Here is a 22,364-nt window from a genome sequence, read left to right on the forward strand (position 1 = left end):
TGCCCATTTCAGCTCAACAAGCTTACAATACAAAGCCTGATCTACTGTTGGACCTGTATGCTGTTGTCCTAGCACGGCTGATATGTGCAGCACCCTCTAACTACAGTATTAAGAGTGTCAAATTCATGCGCTGGAGCCTGAAGAATTGGCAAGTATCCAATTATTGTTACTTCTTGTTCATTCTGAGACAGCGACTGACTGAATTCTGTCCACCCACTTTTTATCACCGCTTTATGTCGTAACATGTTGAATGCCATATCAGTTGCTTGAGAAGTACGGACAGAATCTTTGCCATCATCAACAGCATCAAACGATTCTTTTGGAAATGCCCCTGGAAACACTGGAGAACTTCGTTTGACTGCTACTGGATAATTTTTCTCTATTGACTCTGGAACACTAAGACTATGCTTAGTTGATGGCTTCAAATTTTCAAGTGTTAAGTTACTTTCTGCTCCTCTTTGCCATACTGCAATTTGAGTTGAATGAAAAGTGTTCTTGCCATCCATTGTTTTGTCCAGAATGTCAATATTGTCTGCAGAGAAGTGAACAAATTTCCCATGTAAAAGATTTGGTGGCATAACACTACCTGTTTCAGGATCCAAAGACTTCAAGACGCTCTCTGCCAAGCTCGTGTCTACTTGCAGAATTTGATCATAGCTCAAAATGTAGCCCGCTTTATTAAAAAGCTTGCCAAGATCTTTCGACTGTGTAACTTGATGAAGGTTACTTCCCAGTCCAACGTGCTTGAAAGTACTTCGCACCTAGCCTCAGCTTCCTTCTCAACTGTTCCTCCATGTAAAAGTTTTTGACCTCGAAATAAGAGTCGTAAGAACATGTACAAACTGTCTGGAACACAGTCAATGACATCTTGCTCACTGACACTGAGACTTTGGAGACCTGGCTCTTCCATCAAATCCCTGCGTATCTTCAATGCTACATGGACCAGAGAAAGGAAAATATCTTCCTGTGGCTCATATGTGAGCATTGTTAGCAAGTCATCGGTGTCAGCCCTCTCATTAACCAGTTTTGATACAGCAACATTGGCGAATTTTGAAGGAATAAGCAAACTCAGACGTTCTGACGGGCTTTTTTTGAGAGACTGGACACAATCCATCGGATTTCCAAGTCTGAGTAACAACTTGTCTTTAAATGTTGATCTGCGGCTGATGAAAGATCTGGGAATTTCAATTTCTGCTCTTTCTGCCAGTAGCATATATTTATTCCATGCATCATTTAATTTGATTACATAGCCTTCGTCAGCAGCATATTCCAACTCTAATTCCAACTCTATTCCATGTATAATGGTGGTTCTGGATCAAGGCAGTTTCGTCCTTATTTCGCGTCTCGCTTTGTTCGCCGCGATTAGAACAAACCGCCTTGAGTCCAGAACCACCATTATACATGTGTGTAAGGTGGGTATGATTGCTGATCTAGAAAGCCACGGATCAAACAAATCTCGGCCTTATAAGTCGCTTCGCTTTGCGCGAGTGATTTTTGATCCAGAATTTTTTCCAATTGAACAAGCTGCCTGCCTTGGTATAAAGCGACCATGGCCGCATCAAGGTTTTCTTCTGATGTGTGCGACCACGAGGAACTCACTGAAGAAAGGTTTGACAAAGTAAACGAAGCCCTCGAAGAAATGTATACTCACTTGGAAAAGCTAGAAGATTCTAACAAACTTTTAAGAAGTTTTGCTGCCTTTGGGGCGGGCTTTTTGGCTGCAAGGATAGCAATTGCTGTGACAAGGCTAGCTGGACAAAGAAAAAAGCAATTGAAGCTTGACAAATCTTAGACATAACAGAATGGGCTGCGGAAGAAAAGGGCCAGTTGATCAAAGCCACAAGAAGCAAAGAATTTTCAAATCCCCCCAAAGAGAAAATGAAAAGCATTTGTGGGTGACTGGCTTAAGGACTATTGATGAAAAAGCGCCATTATTAGTCTTTACAGATGCGTTAATTGACGAGATGAAACGGATGAACCCACAAGAGGTCGCCAATATTCTCTTGTCAAAAGAAATATAAACAAGTAATATTTGCCCTGGGGCAATCAGCTGTTTATTTTTTTTGCTCTAGTGGAAGCTCTTTGTTTTACCGCGTTTCGTGCCCAATTTTTACTTGAAAAAAGGTGATAAGTGTTGTTTTCATCGACCAGGCAGAGAAGAAATGCCGTATTCTAACAAACTGTGGGCAAAAGAGAGAAATCTGCCTGTAAAATTCCTGATGGCTTCAACTGAAGCCAAGAGGAATGCAACCAGCTTTAACTAAAGCCATGAGGCATGGCTTCATGGTGGTCATGGCGAACGGCCCCTTTTTACTGAGCTCTGTGATTTTAAGCTTTTTAAATCCTTTTTTACAGAATCAATATTTCATATAGAGATCCAAATCTACACTTACCAGTGTCCGTAGTACAACTAAATACTTTACCTGATTGCTATTCTACTCGAAGTTACCTAAAAAATGCGTCACCAAACATCCCACCTTTTTTGGATGGCGGCCATATTGGTTTTCTATCACCACGGGTTTTGACAACGACAAAGAACTTTTTTGGTTCAAGAATCGCCAAATATACGTCTTCTTCATCGACAGTTACTTTCCAACTTTTGAAGGAGTCGTCTGTTCGCAGGATCTTGTTATCTGGTGATATCGAATTCAATCCTGGTCCCTCGTATAATCAAGAAGATTCAAGCTTATTTGACTAGCTGTCTTCCCTTAGAAGAAACAGGAACCGTACAGTCATTGTCGGTCACTCAAACGTTTGTGGGCTCCACTGCAACCTTAGCCAAGTTAAAATTCTTCTAAAATACTCACAACTTGATGTCCTTGCCATTACGGAAACTCACCTAAATGAATCTACTGACGACTTTGAGCTCTATATTGATGGCTATTGCTTTTGGAGGCGGGATAGAAGAGACAGGAAAGGTGGAGGTGTCACCTTCTATGTTAAACAGAACATTGATTGTGAGATAATCTCCAAATACGAAAGAGAAGACACCGAGGCTCTTTGGTTAGATGTAAAAGCCCGCTCACAAAGACTCCTTATTGGTTGTGTTTACAGACCCCCTGGTTATGACAGCTTTTTTGAAAAATTCAATTTAACTCTCAAACGTATTTGGAGGTCACGCAAAAACGTTATTATCACTGGCGACTTTAATGCAAATTTACTTTTAAACTCAGACACCTATGGGAGAAAGCTTCGTCAGATTCTGAACTGCTATGGTTACAGGAATATAATAAAGAAACCAACTCATACAACTGAAACTACAAACACTGTTGGACCTGATACTTGTTAGTGACCCCTCTAAAGTTAAAGATGCTGATGTTATGGATTTTGCAATTGCTGATCATAAGTTTATTTATGTCATGCATTATCTAGTTCCAAAGAAACAAAATCCTTTGATCCTGAAATCCCAAAGCTTCAAAAATACCAACTTAGTTTAACTCAAAAAAAGATATTGAGGACTTTCCTTGGTGGTGTTGCTCTACATTTGAAGATATAAATGATACAACCTGGGCTTGGGATCATTCTTTCAAGAACATTGTTAACTCTCATGCTCCCTTCTGCGAAATCAAGATCAAACAAAGTTCTTTACCATGGGTAAATAGAGATATCAGGAAGGAAATGAATTCAAGATTCAAGTTATTGAAATCCTACAAAGGCTCACAATGCTCAAGTCATCTTTGGAATAAATACAGAGAAGCAACAGGGTGACCTTATTTTTTAACCTCCTTCAAAAGGCTGAATCTGAGCATTGGAGAAATAGATTTAGCGAGTCCAGAAATTCAAAAGAATTTTGGAAGAGAGTGAAAGATTGTACTAATAAAGCAAAGAAATCTCCCTTAGTAAGAACTCTCAAAGATAACAATAGCAATATTGAAATATCAAATGACATAGATAAAGCAGATTTCATTAATTCCTATTTTACATCCATTGGGGAAGATCTGTCACAAAAACACTCCATCCGTGACGATTTTGAAATGTTGAATCATATCTATTTAATACCTCCTACCATTCAATCTATGGAGATAAACATCAGCCAAGTTGTTAAAGACCTTGAGAATGTAAAAGCCAAGGCCTCTGGACCAGATGGCATTTCATCACGAGCCTTATCCTTGATAAAATCTTCTGGTGCTGATGGTTTATTTACTGTATTTCATAGAAGTTCGTGTTTGAACCAATTTCCTGATATATGGAAACAAGCAAAAATTACTCCAGTTCACAAGAAAGGTTCCTTCTCTGAAGTCTCAAACTACAGACCAATCTCTCTACTCAGCATTCCTGGAAAGCTTCTTGAAAATCAAATTTGTTCTATTATTGACACTCATTTACAAGACTGTGGACTTTTAAGTGAGCATCAATGGGGTTTTAGAAAAGGACTTTCTTCAGAGGATTTGCTTGTTACCATGACAGAAAAGTGGAAACTAGCTATGGATAAAGGTTTAACTGTTGGAGCTATCTTTATTGACTTCCAGAAAGCATTTGACACTGTGTCACATGAAATTCTATCCTTAAAGCTAAATGCAGTTGGTATCTCTGGCCCATTACCCCTGTGGATAATGAACTATTTGAGTAATAGATATCAATATACTGAAGTAAACAACCAAAGATTTGCTCTTCTCCCTATTAAATTTGGTGTCCCTCAAGGTCCTTACTTGGCCCAAGACTGTTCACTATCTACTCCAATGACCTCCCCGATCATGTAAAAGATGGCTCCATCTTGATGTATGCTGATGACACCACAATTTATACAATTGGCTCAAGTGTTGACCAAGTCATCTTATCTCTAAATGGCCTTATGGCACAGATATCTATGTGGAGCACTTTAAATAAATTGACAATCCATCCTGTAAAAACTGAAGCTATGATTTTAAAAAAACAACAGTTTTTTGGTCCTTTGCAGCCATTACATTTTGGCTCTGGCTTGGTGAAATTTGTTAATTCTACTACTTGCCTAGGTGTTATGATTGATAAAAATCTTTCTTGGCATGCCCACGTAGATATAGTTGAGATCTCTTTTTCCAAAAAAGTTGGTGCTTTAAGAAGAATGTTGTATTTACCCAAGTCAGTTCTAGTAGAAATATACTTTAAAACAATTATACCTACTGTGACCTACGCATTATCAATATGGGGAAATTGTTCCCAATCATTACTTAAGGAATTAGATCATATTCATGCTTGAGCATGCCGAATTATTAATCATCTTCCTTCTTCATTAGAAGGTAGTTTATGCCTATATCAATGTAGGTGGCTTCCTATTAACTATTTATATAAGAGACGCATATTACTTAAGATGCATCAAGTCTTCACAGGGTCTGCTCCTAGACAAATTTTGGATTGATTTTCTAAATCAACAAGATCTACAAGACTCAGTAACCAATTTAATATTATTAGGGTGAAAACAGAATTAGGAAGACGTTCCTTAAAATACAGGGGACCAACTATTTGGAATTTTCTGAATAGAATAGTCAAATTTTCTAATATTAGTAAAGAAGGCTTTAAACCAATTTTAAGAAAATGTTCTAAAGACATCCTCCAATTTTCTTTTAATAAAGAAGCCATTTTGATTTAAAACAAGACAGATGATTTTATTTATTATTAAGTTAATAAGGTATTTTAATTCTAATTATTGTTTTGTTTTTATCTTAGTTATTTTACTATTATAAGCAGGTCCACATCAGCCTTTTGGCTGCCAATTCAATATTGTTCATTCAATCTTGTAATTATAAACCTGCTCTAACAAATAAAGGATTGATTGATTGATTGATTGAATGCGCAACCGGAAGCCTTAAACAAACGTAAGGGCGTCAGCAACCTCTCGTGTGATATCACGCATGTTTCTCTGCCACTCAGGCGTGAAATAATCATTCACGAGAAACGGAATCAAGTGGAAACTGACAATCACGTTTTTATAATATGTAAATGAAACCATGTGTTTTCAAATGTCAATTCCAAGCAGCGGGGTCAGTTATTTTTTTATCAATTCGGCTTCAACTTTGCCGCAGATATCTTTCTCCAGTTTGTCAACATCAACAATCTTTGTGCTCGATAGTTGGCGAAGCAGCTTGACTCAGACTTGTTCCTTCAGGAAGTTGTTCTGCTGGAACTCGGAAAGAATGATATCAAACTCGTGGGCAGCCACGCATTGTTATTCAAAGCTTTGGATAACAGCCTGCTGATTGTGTCATGATTGGCAACAGCGAGGGTGGTAATCTCTTGATGCTTTTTAATTTTCGCCTCAAGTTTTCTGCTGGCGATTATAAGCCCTGAAGAAACGAGAGCGAAACAGCCGCCAACGCTGCCTAATAGAACTGTGGCCGGCAGGCCAACCACAGACAGAGCTGAACCAAGGCTCATGCTTGAAAACGCTGCTCAGAGAACACTTGAGCCCGCAGCACTCCAATTAACGAATTTTTTGCCTGTTTGTATTTGTTCACGAGGCGAAAGTGGCCGACCTCTTGGCCCAAAAATTTGGCCATCTCATCGATCATTTGCAAACGGAAATTTTCAGTGGGGGCCGTCAGTATGGGATAGAGAGGCTCCTCAGGAGGAGCGGATTGCAGAACATTTGCAGATGACATGGTATACAAAGCGTTAATTAATTTCTAATTCAAATTCCAGAGGCAAGCCTTTGAAATCAAAGAGCTCACCATGTTCATCTTGGACGCTGACAGTTATGCTATTTACATGAGCGTCTGTGGAGCAGTCACACAACACCTGTTGCGGGAAAGAATGGTAGCTTACTTTGGCATAGGGCAAGCCTTTTATATCAAATCTAGCCAAAACATCTGATCTCTTCCCGTTTAAAATGTTTTTAGTTTTGTCAAGCAGATCGCAATGAATGAAATAGGTGCTTGGGCTGTTTCGTTTTTTGACATAAGAAATATCGCTTAATGTCAACCCGGTGCCAAGCAACCTTGCTAAAGCATTACTAACTGAAATTTATTGTTTTTTTGTTACCTCTTGATCCCTTCTTGTTGTTTTTAGAACAGAGTGAGGTTTATTCGTTTCTACTGCAATTTTTGCCTTGTTTTTATAATTTTTGAAACTTTCTGTTAGCTCTTTTGCAAGGCTCTCAACAGTATAATGCGCCTGAGGAAAAGAGGCAAGCACAGCACTAGACTCTGAAATATATTTGCCCCACTCTTTCAAGATTGTGCCAGCTATTGTAGAAACTGCAAAAGTACACAGTGTCTCCATTATTTTTTGCAACAATCGTAAGCACCACCATTATATTGTACAAATATAACATATTCAAACTGGCTAGTGCCGCATTCAAGGATTTTCAGGATTATCAAAAACGGGTGCAAAGGCCTGATATGAGAGGCAAAGAAGCCATGGCCCAGACAAACGCGCGGGTCGCATTCACAAAACAGTTCCCGAATGCTGATTAAAACCAATTGGTGGCACAAATCAATATTGATGAAAAGCGGAATGTGTCAGCAGAAATGTTCTTTAAGGCAGGAAAGAGTGTTTGGTTCAGACAGGTGGTACTGGAGTCAACAAATGAACACTGCTCTTGGTGTGGCGGGCATGGCAGGATTTCCATATCAATTGTCACCAATGAAAACTAAGAAAGCGCTGCCAATCCCAGCCGTAGATTTCACAAAAGTGGCGCCAAGCCTGAAAAAAATCTTCAACCAAACCATGAATATCTACATGACCCCAGATGCCTTCTTCGTGACAAAATTCAGAGAAATCTTTCAACAAACCAACCTCAGGCACAGCACAGCAGCCAAATCCAAGAAGTGGCTAGGTGGACCTGACATGAACTATTGGCCCCAATAGCTCAACTTTGCTGTGTTTTGTGCGACACAAGACTGCGGGATTTCTCGAGAAGTCTTTGATGGCTCAAACCTGGCACTGCTGCCCCAAATAAGAGCATTTTATAAATTCCACGTGTATTTCATGGTCTGGCGCATTTTGTACCAGCTTGGTGGAATTCAGAGCATCAGCGCTTTGCCAGGGGATCCAACATTCAACAAATCAGACAACCATTATGACGAGGCTTCATACACAAGAATCTGCGACGAGTTTGGCATAAACCCCTTGAGCAATTTCTGCTTCACACAGGGGGCCAACCATGGGCTGGGAAGCATATACTTTTGTGTCAGGCCGGCCAATGAAAACAAAAAACCCATAAATTCAGTAATGAAGGTGGGAAAGCCATCAAAGGAAACCTGATTTATTACATTGAGCCGGAGGATGTGCCCCAGTACGACTGGTTTGCACCAAACACAGCTCTAGGGCTGACACAGGCAGGTCTGGCATGCATAAACCAGTCAATCGAAGCGTTCGTTTACTGCATCTTGGGCGTGCAGGTGAATGTGCGCAGCAGTATTCTTGGCCAAGGTTGCAGGGCGAAAGAAGCCCAGAGCGAGTTTCTGCTGCTGAAGGAAGACGCAATCAGACAGCCTGACCTGGCCCAGAACGTGCAAAGGTACCAGCTGGCAATGGAGAAGCGAAAGTAAGGCTCAATCTGGTGGTCTGCCCTGGGCCGTGGCTGATGCCCGCAAGAATGATTATCAACAGTGAAAGCATGATCGGTTTCAACAGCAAGCTGAAACAGGCCATTGCCGGAACGATACTGGTGGTAAACATCGAGGTAAACCCAGAGACAAAAAAGGCTGCCCTAAAGCTCATGGCAGGCGGCCCATCAAAAATCAACCTGCTCAACAGCCACCCATCTAACTCAATCCACACAACGGCCTCTCTGCAGCAAAACAAAGCAAGCCAGCCAACCATTATGACGAGGCTTAATACAAAAGAATCTGCGACGAGTTCGGCATAAACCCCTCAAGCGATTTCTGCTTCACACAGGGCGCCAACCACGGGCTGGGAAGCATATACTTTTGTGTGAGGCCGACCAATGAAAACAAAAAACCCATAAATTCAGTGATGAAGGTGGGAAAGCCATCAAAGGAAACCTGATTTATTACACTGAGCCGGAGGATGTGCCCCAGTACAACTGGTTTGCACCAAACACAGCTCTAGGGCTGATGCAGGCAGGTCTGGTACGCATAAACCAGTCAATCGAAGCATTCGTTTACTGCATCTTGGGTGTGCAGGTGAATGTGCGCAGCAGTATTCGGGCGCCCTGAAATTCACAGAGACCAGGCTATCGTGGAACGTTTCAACTGCATGCTCGCCAAGCGCTTGTTTGGGCATCAGTATGCTGTAGAAATGCTGCGGCCTTCTGGCCAGCGGTCGACTGCCTGGGTCAGAAGGCTCCCCGACATTGTTGCCACTCCTAACAGTGAAGTCACTAGTCTTCTTGGGAAAAAACCAGCTGTCACAATCAAAGAGAAATCTGTCACCTCCAAACCCTCTACAAAGTATTCGAGACCTGTTGGCTTGAAAGAAAGAAAGCTCCCCCACTCATTGATGTATGATATTTGTACCAGCCTGGGGAACTTGAAGGGGGCACAAATAGAGCCACACACCCAATCTGGTCTTTGAAAGTATACCATCTTGAAAGAGCTGTAACTAAACCGAAAGAGCTTGTTGTCCATTATTTCTCTGACGGGCCTAAGCACGGCTTTGTTTGTGGAGAGCTGTTGGTTGTGCCTCCAAATACGCAGCTTCCTCCCGAACAAGTTTGTGCCTGATGATGTCTTTGTGTCTGTATGCCAGTGTGTGCACGCCATCTTCTGCTATCCACTGCTTCGTGTCAAATGCCAACAGCAAGACCTTGTTCACGCGCATGCCATAGATCTTGTGGCCCTCGCTTCGCAAGATGTTCATCCTGTGCCAGAACTGCTTTTTCTCGAACAGTGCCTCTTTGTATTGCTCATGCTGGATCTCTTTTTCTAGCACGCTCTTTTTTACTCCCTTGGCTTTCTTGACATTTTTTTTCTTCCATGATCAAATACATTTTTGGCCATATAGCCACTGCTTTGCATCCAAACTCAGGGTTTTGCATCCAAACTCGGCCCAGACCTTCTTCGCGTGGGTGCACTCTTTGTCGGATATCTCTTTCCCGGCAAACTTCGAGAAGAACTCTTCTTTGGCCGGGAGCTTTGTCTCGGCAAACCTTTCAAAGCTGTCCATGTATTCGTAAGGATAAATTCCTTTCTTGAGCAGCAGCTTCCTCTTTACGCTGTCTACGCAAGTTTTTTCCGTTATTTTCATGTCTTCTGGTGCGCTACCCTTTACCAGCGCATCTAGGCTGCTCATCATGAAATTTAGGCTGTCTTCAAACCTCAGGTTTCCAAGCGAAAAGGAGATGTATTTCTCTGTTGTTCGGAATACCGCTTATTTCTCCCTGCACCCGCGCCATGGCTTGCATCAGCAGGTGTCCATCGTAGCCCTTCAGGTTGTGGAAGACCACCGGTATCGGTGTAGTTTTGGGTTTTAGGCAGAGCTTCAGGTTGCAGGCATTGTGCCCAGCCCCGCGATATTTTCTGGTTATGTGGCAGTGGTCTTTCACCACGTCTTTGCAGTTGTTCACCAACAGCGGCAAAATATGCAGTCTTCGTTTTTGGGGCCTTTGGGCTGTCTCTCTCTCAGAGGCCCCACGAACCCCTTCATGACCTGGCAATAACACCTTTTGTGGCTTTGGCCGTGGTATTCGCCGGTGTTGGGGTTCTACACGTCAATCGAGTCTTGGAACTCTGCCTTCACCAGGCTTACGTTGCAGATGTGGCATTTGGTCGCACTTTTGTGTTTACGCCAGTTTTCGGATGTAATCGTGAGCAGCTTTTTATTGGCCAGCTCGGCCCTCATTACCTTTTCGTGGTACTGAAGGCTCGTCAAAAACGTGTACACCACGTCTTTCCCGCGGTACACGTACGGGCTGTGCATCTGGCTGTCGCTTTTCACAATTATGTCCTTGTGGGTCTCTTCAGCTGCCCCATGCATTTGGGTTTGTCTTTCCAGCAGCTCTTTTCTTGAGTATCTGTGCAAGCAGCGTTCGCAGAAATGTTTCACGCCACCGTGCTTGCTTTGGTTGTGCAGCAGCACACTCAGCCTTCTCACAAAGGTATAGTGTGGCTTTTCGTTGTCCTGTATAAGCATCAAGTTGATTCTCAGGATGCTTCCCTCTTTTTCGCTGAGCCTATGCACGGTCACGCATTCTGTTTCCCAGCCAAACACGTTTATGGCCAAGAACGGGTTTTGCTTTTCTAGCCTACTTATCTCTGATACGGGCATTGGGAAGTCTATCCCTGTAAAATTCAGCCCATCTTCTGTGGGATATCTCGATGGCTTGATACATTCATGCCATCTTTCAGTGGAAATAGTGCTGCACACAGCGCCATCTCAAGCACTGGTTGTCTCTTTTTTTGGATGTTGATGATCACTTTTTTGTTTTGTAGTTTTTTGGGCAGTGGCATGTAACTGCCTCCACAAAAAGGCTGGTATTGGGCAACATTGATGTAGGCTTTCGAGATGGTTCTTATCGCCCAGCCTGGGCCTCTTTGAGACCATGCTTCTATTTCTCCTTTGAATTCATTGATTGATTGGCGTAACACTTTGCTTACCGTTGCTGCGTTTTTCTGTTGAAAACCACGGGGTCTCTCTGATTAAAATGTTCCATTTCTTGTTTTTTGCCATCTCTAGTCATCAAAAACTTAATGTCAAGCGCAAACTACGTTTTGATGCTTTTCAGGGTTTTAATTTCATTTTCTATCACTTTGGCAAATTTTGATTTCGTTTTTTGTGCGAATTTCAGAAGGTCGGCTTTGAATTTATAGGCTTCTGGAACTTCCATTTTCCACACACAAAGCTATTCATCGAAGTCGTTTCTTACCAACTGAAAATCAAAATCCCTGCTGGGCCTTATAGGGGGCTGTAGTCTTGCATTCTCTTCGCGCGAGATAGGACCGTAAAACATCTCTATCACATTAGAAGAAAACCTTGACGCTGCCATGGTTGCTTTATACCAAGGCAGGCGGCGGCTTGTTCAACTGGAAAAAATTCTGGATCAAAAATTAGACTCGCACAAAGTGAAGCAACTTATAAGGCCAAGATTTGTTTGATCTACGGCTTGCTAGATCAGCAATCACACCTGTCTTACACACATGTATAATGGTGGTTCTGGACTCAAGGCAGTTTGTTCTAATTGCGGCGAGCGAAGTGAGATGCAAAATAAGAACAAAACTGCCTTGATCCAGAACCACCATTATACATGTGTGTCTCTCCTTCGTTTCAAGCTTCGCTTTTTCTGCATTTCTCTTGAACGCACTCAGGCATGGTAAATGATATTTTGCTTCTGCAGCAATTAAATCACACACACCAGCCAAACAAACTCGAAGTTTGTAGTTGAACTGAGCAGCTTCAATAATTTGCTCACTCATTTTCAATGTCATTACAGATGATAATCATTCTTTTTGGTTTTTGTTTTGGCAAAATTTGCATCTGCTCCTGTTGACTTTTTCTACATGACTTGTATGTTTTACAAGGACTGTTAGGAGCTGTTGTTGCAGGTCGAAGTTTTTCACTTGTCTCTACCTTTTGTTGCAGACTTTGGATTTTCTCTTTACTTGTGTACTATGCGTAACAGTTGCCATGCCAGACAATACAAGTATTGTCATTTCTTCCAAGTAAATCTTCCAGACAATCGATAACCTCTCTGTTTGCTACGTCCCTGTACTTTCTTTGTTTAGTCATCGTTCTGTAAACAACATTTTTGCTGTAACTTGTAGCTTCTCTTACATCGTCCTTTAGCTTATTACGCTTCTGACAGAAGATGCACAGCTTCAAGTCAACTTCTGGCAAAGCTCTCTTTAGGGTCACAACTGGATCCATTCCAACATTTCACAGCTTTAGAACAGCTTTCTACTTGCGAGAAATCTAGCGATGGCATACTAAACAACGAAGCTGAGTAACCAGGTGTACTTACCACTGGACTGGACTCAGACAATAGGAGCGAAATTAGGGAAGCTTGACTGTGAATGCCTTTCTGTTTTCACATTCAAATGGGTAGCCATGAACTTCCCTGAAAAAAAAGCCCTGTTAAACCCAAAATAACAGTGCATATAAAACACTTTTCTGTTTTAATTTGGCCAGTTGAAAATAATGTCATACATTGGCCCACGAGACAGGCAAGTCTTAAATTCCTCAAAATACAAAGCATGTAACATACTATAACTGAAGTGGCTCTAGAAAATCCAAATTTGTGATATTTAACTCAGTGGTTTCCCCTTTTCTACACATTTATCATTGCGATGACGTCATTTTACATGTCAATTTTCTGACGTTATTTTGAGACTGATGATCACAAAATGAACTTCGGTAACAAGCATTTTCGTTTTCAGCACATCAGATTACTTCAGAAAACTCTTGTTACCAGCTTTTACTAAGAAATGCTTCTTGATTTTTGTGAGGACTTTATCCAAATACCGACTAGTCTATGTCGTCGTCGACGTCATCATGGGTACACGCCCACAATGAATATTGCTAGACATGATAGCCATGTTTCCTTTTCTTTCCTATGTGGGTATGGTGTTCCGCTTGGCAGCCCCTTGGGCTGCTGGAGCTCTGCTATCAACAATGAACTTAATTTCTATCACACGAGAAAAAAAATCCACATTTTCTTTTACATCTCTTTGCCTTTAAAATTACCCTAGCAAGTCCAGTGCTATTCTGAAATCAACGGTTCTGTCCTAAGGACTTGAGTTATTACAAACATTTTCATTCCTTCATTGCACTAAAAAATACTTGAATCAGAGGATAGAAATTGCTCATATGAGAGCAGGTCCCAAACTAACCAAAATGCAAATTGCTAACTGGTTTTAGAGCTGGAAACCATGCGCTTTGTCAGATGACTTTTATGACTACCTGCCAAGCAATCTCTTGACCTGATTGGGGAGTGTGAGAAAGAAAAACCCATCTAGCATCAAAAAAATATCCATGAATAGATAACATGGCCAGTAAAGCAAGTCCTTTGGTTAGCAAACTGAGTGATTTCCTGCGGAAAAAAAACTAATCGCTCACTGTATTAAAGCTCGGTGTGCAAATTATTTTACCGTGCTGGTCACCACGTTGTGGGTCTCCAATCGACCAGTGATTTATACCTAGCTACAATGAATCTATAGATGTTTTGCTACAACAATAATACATAAGTGTCATGTCGGAAAAGTTGTAAGGTTAATGCCAGAGGATTAAAAGTTGGCGGGTTGAGGTTGGTAGTTTGAATCCTGTTGCAGGACTCTTTTTTTCTTCAAGCTTGTTTTTTCCTCCTAGCTACAAGCTAATGGATGGATTGCATTTACATAGGTACTGGAAAATAACAATGTTTAAGCCATAAAGCGATGTAATTATAAAAGGAAAGGAAGGAAAGGAAACATTTGCAGAAGAAAAGCGCTTATCAAACATGAAAGTTTCAGTTAAAAGTCGCTGTCTAAGCATTCAATAGATCGAAATATACTGACACCCACCTTTGTTGTATGCCAAATAGCACTTTGGGAGCACTTGTCCGACTCCAAACATGAAAGATCAGTTCATCACTTTGGCAGCCTTTCATTTCAAAAAACTGTTCATGACCTAGCGACTGACTGGGACCGTTGATGCTCTGATTGGCCACAAAAACTATCCAAGGATTATGCATGTTTGAACGCAGTCTGATTGGCTTCCAAAACTATCCGAAGAATAACGTTACACGGACCAGCTATTAAAACTATCTGAAGATTAGGGCATAGTTAGTGGAGGGGACTGGTTATGAAACCTAGCAAACTTCAAAGGGCTGGCCTTTTGTTTTGCGTCTGAACTGCACCATCATGTGAAATTGACTGTGCAGACACCAAACGTTCATTCCCAAACATTATGGCAGACATGAATGATATTTTTTCCATTGTAGACAATTTGACGCTATTTTAGGTATTTTGGAAGAGCTTGATGAACAGTTTAGAGAAGCTGCAGATGAAGTAAGTACATGTGTTATTGTTTCTTGGTTGTCCCAAGTTCAAATCCTCGGTCACGCTTTGTAAATAGCCAACTGGTCTGCCTCCTGCCAGTTGGGATTTTTAACCATGTTACATGTATTTGAAATATTTGTTTCCCTTGTTTCAGTGGCATGCCTTTAAACTAGCTAAGCTTAGTGCTTGTATAGCTAAGTGCATGACCGCTATAAATAAGATTTACAATTTTTTTTACTTACCCTTTTCAAAAAATGTTCCAGGATGTTTTTCCTTTCTCTATTTACTGTTTGCTGAAGTCTTTTACCATTCTATGTGAAACTTGAACAATTCAACGTCAACAAATGGTCAAAATGAACAACTGAGTACATAAGGAGAGACTGGGCACTAGTAAGTTAAATCACGTTTTTTTCTCAAAATCTTCCTGTATGACCCCACCTCAAAATTTCAGAAATAAGAAATTGGCTCTGATTTAACATTCATGCAAAGTAAAATAAAAATCTGTGACAGATTTTCTGCAAACTAAGAAAATGTGAGATCAAAAATAACTCAAAATCTGTCTTACAGTTTTTTTTTTAAATTTGGCTCTAAGTGTGATTCACCTCTACAAATCAAATGTGAAAATTCCATCATGGGTTGTACGGTAGGTTTTTGAGCAATCTTCGATCAAAGACTAGCTTTAACAACCTTGGAAGAAAACTGGATTGCATATGTCCTTTATTTAAGTGTGCGCTCATGTGACGTCATGCATCACGTGCGAGAAAGCAAGAGTAAATTAGAGCTCTTTCACCAGTTATTTATAGAGCTTTTTTGGCATATTTTTTTGGCCCTAGGCTTAAACACATGTTTGAAAGGAGTTTGAAACTATTGCTATGTATACCAAAGTGATTTAACGCCTTTCAAGTGCTGAAGTGGTTTTCGTTTCTTCTTAGGCTTACTTATGTCATTTTTGCACCCACCATCAATACTGACGTCTGGCAGGCAATGATAGCACGTGCTACTGAGCCTCAAAAAAACTGTGGTAAGCCATCTTAAGTGTACAGATGACTGCGACCAGACATTTAAACAAAGTTCATTATTTGTGTTTTGTTGTAAAAGTCCTGCTTACATGAGCCTCTCTAATTATGCTGTGACATTACTTTGTAAACAAAATGACAGAGATTGTGCAATGCCGAATGGAAATTTCAAAATCAAAATAGGTCACAGGATTTGCTGAAATGGGTTTTCCTGTAAAAAGAATCACTTTGAAACATTATTGATTATCACAGATATACACTACTTAAGCAGTTGTGAAATTAAAAAAGAAATTCAGGCCTGAACAGGATTCGAACCCATGACCACTGCGATAGTGGTGCAGTAATCTACCAACGCAGCTATCGAGTCAACTGAGAGCTGGTCACATTGTAAGTTCATAATATACCTGTAGATGATCTTTCATACAGTGTATATTCACTTGTAAGGATCATTTTCTTTGGGAAATACAAATTTTCAAAATAATTTTTGAAACTTTGTTATTGTTTGACTTGACTTATTGACTCATTTGACTCATTGATACTTTACTCTCAGTCATCCCAACTGAGATTTCCTTATCAGCAAATCCCACTGAGAGGCTCTAATTGTTCACTATTTCCAGATCGAGTTTGAATTAAGCATTACACAATATTTAAACTTAGAATTGGAAATTAGTTAGTTTCTGATATAACCCACAGATCATTGCATTTTGAAATCATTTCATAACATACAGCAAATTATTCAAACCTGTTGAATTGGCCGGTCATAATCTTTGGGATTCACAAATTCTGTACAGCCAAACTCTTTAGCTGTTACAAACAAAACCGCACACATAGCTATTAACAGTACTGTAAAATCACAGTATTTTATAACCCCCTCCACTTAAAAACCTAATCCCGTAAGGGAAAGTAACAATTCAGGGCTTGACACTAGCACTTACCCGCTTTCCATCAGAAAGTAAATTTACTTCTTGGAATTCAAAGTAAAAAATCACTAATGGTCCAAAATACTTACCAGTAACTGGTTCAGGAAGTAAATTTTGGGCTAAGCTGTAAGGTAACTTTTACATTAAAAAGGCTAACATTTGTTACTGAAAAAATGTGTTCATGTATAAAAAATGATCAAAAGATAAAAATAACTGCCTAACAAGGATTTTCCATCTTCAAAAGGACAAGTTTACACCATTCTAGCATTTATCGATACACTATATTATTGGAATATCAAGAGAGCTTCTGAGTAGCTCTGGTTATAATAAATACATGTGGTACATGGTTCAATCAATTCCTCCTCCGGCCTCTGACAGACATGTATTGTGAAGGACTCTGCGAAGACATGAGTCTATTCCACTTTGGGTTTGGAAAGTAAAATTTAAAAATTAAACGAGACTTACCTGTAACTTGAAGTTTGACTGGAATTCTATCTGTCACCAAGCATTTAGGGATTACATGTGATAGCATTGCGCCTGCACAAACTCAGTTTTTAAAGCACTAACCATGTATGCAGTGGAGAAACTCCCAGTCAACATAAGGGTGAGGGGTTGAGAAGGGAGGGCATGTAAATTCTCATTGCTTGGTGACAGATAGAATTCCAATCAAATTTTAACTTTCAGGTAAGTCTTGTTTAATTTTTAATTTCTATTCAGTCACCACATTGAGGGCTTACATGAGACTTCAAAGCACACTGCACACATGTAACAAATTCCACACAGAATCCATATTCTGTAACACAACACTTTATCTGCAGTGTGTCTATGACACAATAATCTCCTAGACTACAGATTTCAATCATTTTCTGCAAAGTCATTATCAACAACAACAGGTTAGTTGTAAAACTTAACAAAATAATGTGGAGGCTGAACTCCACCCAGATGTTGAGAGAATCTGATCTTAGGGAACAGAATAAACCCTTGCTTTCGATGTTGCAGCAGCACTAGTACTACGAGGCAGGCCAACATTTATCCCAGACCTGTGCATAACAACCATAATCCCTTCGCTAAAAATATTGTTCTTCTAGAAACTGGCTTAATGAACTAATGAACAATGCCTTATTGTCACCACGTTTGCAGTGCTGGAAATAATTTTTCTTCTTTAACAGGACACATTTCCTTTCAAATCTTCATTTTCGTCAGACATCTTATCAATTTGACCAGACATTAATTTGCATAATTGATTTTCGTAAGTAATTGGCATAATAAAATTTATTAGCATACTGTAAAGATTTTCAATACAAATCATTCAAAACTGCATTTAAATTTGATTTATTTATCATTTATGACGATTAGATGACTTTATATACAAGATAACTGCAGCAATCTCTCCTGGTTATCTCCTGATTATCTGTTCCTCAAGCAAACCTGGTTTCCATTGAATGCTACCATTAAAGGGACACAGTCAGCTTTGGGACTGCCCTGACCTGGACACTTGTTTTCTCACTTTGAAAAAAGTTTAACTCAACCTGAAATCAAAGTACATCTAGATATCCACTTCAATCTTCACAGTGTTTTGCTTGATTTTCAATCATTTACTGGAAAACCTGTTTTTGAGTGTGCTTTTGCTCATCCTATGGTATTATTTTGATCATATTTGGTTAAAAACAGTATGAATTGCATCTCTGTGATATGTATTTTAGCTAAGAAATGGTATCTAATGCACATGTGCTCCAGCTGACTGTCCCTCTAAAGCAGGAACCCATCACTAGGAGTGTGCAACTACCCCAATTGAAAGGCCACGTGCAAGAACGTCCCCTGGATTTTTGGGCCATCTATGAAAGTGCTCAAAACTAGCTGAATTTTGGCATGTGGGCTTTGTTTGACTTGAGAAACACTGCTCTGAAGTTTTCCTCACTGGGTTGCTCTTCGTTCTCGAGAAATAATGTATGCAAAAAAGGCACACAGGTTGGAAAAACCGAGTGGTTTATTGCATACGCAATATCTTGAAAATGAAGCGAACTTTAGCACGAAAACTACGGGACATTGCTTAACATACCTGAACAAAACTGGATGCAAAATTTAAAGCGTTTTCGACAAAGTTCACTTTTGATTAAAATACCTAACGCACTTTTCCCGCCGAGTCCTTCAAATATACTAAGCCGGGCCTTTGTTATGATAAACAGAGCCGATCCTTTGTTATAATAGCCAAACCAAGCCTTTGTTATAAGTTGAAGTCTCGCCTCAGTTTATTATAACAAAGGAAGGGTCCGCCGCAACCGAAGGACTTTGATTTCACTTAGAAAGTAGCAAAATGTCAATTTCACGCAACGTACAATATAAGCTCAAAAATGTTGATTTTAGATCAAAAAAGGTTTATATGTTGATTTCACATTAACGCATGACGGCAAGGATGTTGGTTTCACTTAGAAACAAGCAAAATGTCAATTTCACGCAGTGCATAAGCTCAATGATGTTGATTTCAGGTCTAAATAGGTTAAAAATGTTGATTTCACGTTAACACGTGATGGCAAGGATGTTAATTTCACTTAGAAAACAGCAAAATGGTAATTTCATGCAACAAATAAAATGTTGATTTTAGATCAAAAAAGGTTTAAATGTTGATTTCACATTAACGCATGACGGCAAGGATGTTGGTTTCACTTAGAAACAAGCAAAATGTCAATTTCACGCAGTGCATAAGCTCAATGATGTTGATTTCAGGTCTAAATAGGTTAAAAATGTTGATTTCATGTTAACACGTGACGGTAAGGATGTTAATTTCACTTAGAAAACAGCAAAATGGTAATTTCATGCAACAAATAAGCTCAATGATGTTGATTTCAGGTCTAAATAGGTTAAAATGTTGATTTGACGTTAACGCGTGATGGCAAGGATGTTGGTTTCACTTAGAAACAAGCAAAATGTCAATTTCACGCAGCGCATAAGCTCAATGATGTTGATTTCAGGTCTAAATAGGTTAAAATGTTGATTTCACATTAACACGTGACGGCAAGGATGTTAATTTCACTTAGAAAACAGCAAAATGGTAATTTCACACAACGTATAAGCTCAATGATGTTGATTTCAGGTCTAAATAGGTTAAAATGTTGATTTGACGTTAACGCGTGACAGCAAGGATGTTGGTTTCACTTAGAAAACAGCAAAATGGCAGGAGCCCATGAACTTCACGCAACGTATAAGCTCAAAAATGTTGATTTCAGGGCAAAAAAGGTGTAAATAAAAATAAAATAAAACAAATAAACATTTCAATAAGCACTTTTCCAAATACAGCAACGTCTTAAATGGCTAAAAATCACGAGAGAAATATATATTTTTCGACAAACGTGATCCTAGCTTTATGTCACGTGCTGCTGTAACTTCGAAGTTCAAAATGCGCTGGTACCTCTTATGCCTGATGAGGATAACAACTTTAGTGGCTGTTTAGTTTTGGATTTAAGAATTTGATGACTTCACGTGAAAAAGCTCTATAAATAGGGCTGACAGATTAACAGATTAAAGGGGCTACGTCACGACCCGCGCATGTGCGAAATTTGGCTCCGTTCTCGTTGAGATTCAAATGCATCCGCCATCTTGAATTTATCGGAGTTGTTAAATTTTGCGCGAATTTAGCCGTTCTTGGTTAAAATTATTACGTCTTTTTGTTGCATGTGTGGATTTCTTCTCGTCGATCTACTTATTTTATCGCAGAGGCAAAATTATGGACGCAGAAGAGGCAAGAAAGGCTACGGTGGTGAGTTTCCTTCGACTCAATTATGTGACATTTAAATGTGTGAACTGTTTCGTAGTTTCTGGGAATATGCTCCAACGCAATGTCCATTTTCTCTTTCTTCTGTTGTTATCCTCTTAGGAAAATTGCATCTCCTGTTCGTTCGAAAGCGCTTGTTCCACGAAACAGAAAACAAATGCAAATCATGGCTGCCCTTGCAAGATGTGGCAGTGAGTGCATGTGTGGTTCGACAGCAAATCCGTGTCGAAAACACGGTGAGATTCCTTATTTATCCACTTAGCTTTGATGTAACATAGTTTGTAAGTAGGTTTTGAAGGCTGCACGCGAATGGAACGACTAGATTTCTGGCTATTTTTGTTTCTGTTTGTGTTCAAGTCTACATATGTACACATGTTCATGTGTACAGCATGTCTTTTTCATTCAGGCCAAACATTTCACCAAGCATAGAGCAGTTTCGAGTTTTTGCAGTTTGAATTGTCTTTTCCTTGAGCTGAGAAGGTTTCTAGGAGAGTTTGATTTTTCATATACAAAGTACAACAGCTTTGACATGACTCTTTTTTTCATATCAAGGCTGGTGCAAGTACAGCTTCATTTGTGGCTGAAAAACACAGCCATACCAGACTGACAACAGGCCATGTGAAGAGCAGGAAAGGATAAAATAAAATAGAGATGTAAGGGTCTGCTTGTATAGAAATATGTTTTTATTTGTTATTATACCAAGAACAAAAATATGCCTAAATATGGAAAAGACCACAAAAATCAAAGCTTGAACACCAATGCAAATGCATAAAGTTTAGCAAGGCAAGATTTGTTTTGTTCCTACACTTGATTTTTTTTATTTCTAGGCCCACTTGAATTGGCAAAAACTCTGTGCTTGCTAGCAAGCTGTCAAACTTGAATCTTTGACACAGTTGTTGGCTCTACCTAAAATAAATCAATTACAACACTTAATTTTGTCAGGCCAGCTAAAAATACTTTACAGTACTGTACTTTATTGGTGATTACCTCCATAATATTCTTTTAGGAATTCATTCAAATGCTTGATGAAGCAATGTGTGAGAGCTGTGTGCGAGAAGCCTGCCTAGAAGAATTGACAATTTAGATGAGACCATCAGTGAAAGTGACATTTCTCAACCCACCCCTGGTACATCCACAGAAGGACAGATGACAAGTGTGGATGGAATGCCTAACCCTGCACCTCCTTCTAGTAACTCGGCAATACGATGGTGCAAGTGTGGCATGTACCAAATTATGCTACAAGAAATAGACTGCAATGACAATAGCATGCATGTCTTTATGAACGCCCACTATTGGCAAAATGTTCTCCATAGATACGGTTATCTGGGGAAAGGAAACCAGGTGTGCTCTTCCTGTGTAGTAACAGTTATCCATTGGCAATATCCCTCACACTGGAGTTTATTTGAGATTCAGGGCTGATTAAACCAAAACAAATGCAAGTAACAAGTTCTTTCCCCCTGAAGAAAAGCCTACAAAGAAAGCATTATTTTATAGTAATATTGGAAGAGGCATTTGTTTTGTTGATGTAAATCACCTCCACACCTTGTTTTCATCCTTATCATTGCACATTCAGAATGGGTGTTGGTTCATTATACCGAAATAAAATGCATGCTCAATACATGGTTCTGAGCTGAAAATTCACCAACAGCTAGTTTATTACTGGGAAAAAAATCAATACAGAAAAAAGATCAATAAATTCAAGGTATAGACAGAAAAAAGATCAATAAAACAAGGTATAGACTAGAAGAGTACACTGGGATTTTTAATGAGCCAGATTTTCAAGCTACATCTCTAGGCAGGCTTGTGCAAT

At 39.7% G+C, this 22,364-nt stretch overlaps 2 protein-coding genes, 1 long non-coding RNA gene and 1 pseudogene across 8 annotated transcripts in view; 1 reads left to right on the forward strand and 3 right to left on the reverse strand.

Moving 5' to 3' along the window:
* Nucleotides 1-22,364, reverse strand: part of LOC149105299 (uncharacterized) — a 341,662-nt gene that overhangs the window by 72,963 nt on the left and 246,335 nt on the right. The gene's annotated exons all lie outside the window — the stretch shown is intronic.
* Nucleotides 1-22,364, reverse strand: part of LOC110046682 (alcohol dehydrogenase class-3-like) — a 145,567-nt gene that overhangs the window by 58,464 nt on the left and 64,739 nt on the right. For all 4 annotated transcript variants that reach the window (XM_020752374.2, XM_089270737.1, XM_089270735.1 and 1 more), the window contains one exon: nt 16,608-16,669. In XM_020752374.2, coding sequence (XP_020608033.2) covers nt 16,608-16,669 — 62 coding nt within the window. The remainder of the gene's footprint in view (nt 1-16,607; nt 16,670-22,364) is intronic.
* LOC149105307 (uncharacterized) lies at nt 7,194-12,022 on the reverse strand (annotated as a pseudogene).
* LOC149105308 (uncharacterized) lies at nt 20,185-22,300 on the forward strand. 3 transcript variants are annotated; one of them, XM_089270740.1, is made up of 4 exons: nt 20,185-20,539; nt 20,657-20,790; nt 21,107-21,207; nt 21,561-22,300. In XM_089270740.1, exons 1-3 carry the CDS (start codon nt 20,455-20,457, stop codon nt 21,191-21,193), a joined length of 306 nt encoding a protein of 101 aa, XP_089126866.1. In that variant the 5' UTR covers nt 20,185-20,454; the 3' UTR covers nt 21,194-21,207; nt 21,561-22,300. The 3 variants fall into 3 exon arrangements, with proteins under 3 accessions (XP_089126866.1, XP_089126865.1, XP_089126867.1); XM_089270739.1 differs by having other exon boundaries at nt 21,107-22,300; XM_089270741.1 differs by lacking the exon at nt 21,107-21,207.

This window comes from Orbicella faveolata, unplaced genomic scaffold, assembly GCF_042242905.1.
Source record: "Orbicella faveolata isolate gen_17 unplaced genomic scaffold, um_ofav_v1 contig_34, whole genome shotgun sequence".
NCBI classification, from domain to species: Eukaryota; Metazoa; Cnidaria; class Anthozoa; order Scleractinia; family Merulinidae; genus Orbicella; species Orbicella faveolata.

Bases quoted from the DNA above. Each gene is read 5' to 3' on its own strand.
- LOC149105308 (XM_089270739.1), top strand. From the start codon at position 20,455: ATGTGTGGATTTCTTCTCGTCGATCTACTTATTTTATCGCAGAGGCAA. The intron at 20,540-20,656 runs GTGAGTTTCCTT...TTATCCTCTTAG, and splicing joins AGGCAAGAAAGGCTACGGTG to GAAAATTGCATCTCCTGTTC. The intron at 20,791-21,106 runs GTGAGATTCCTT...TTTCATATCAAG, and splicing joins AAATCCGTGTCGAAAACACG to GCTGGTGCAAGTACAGCTTC.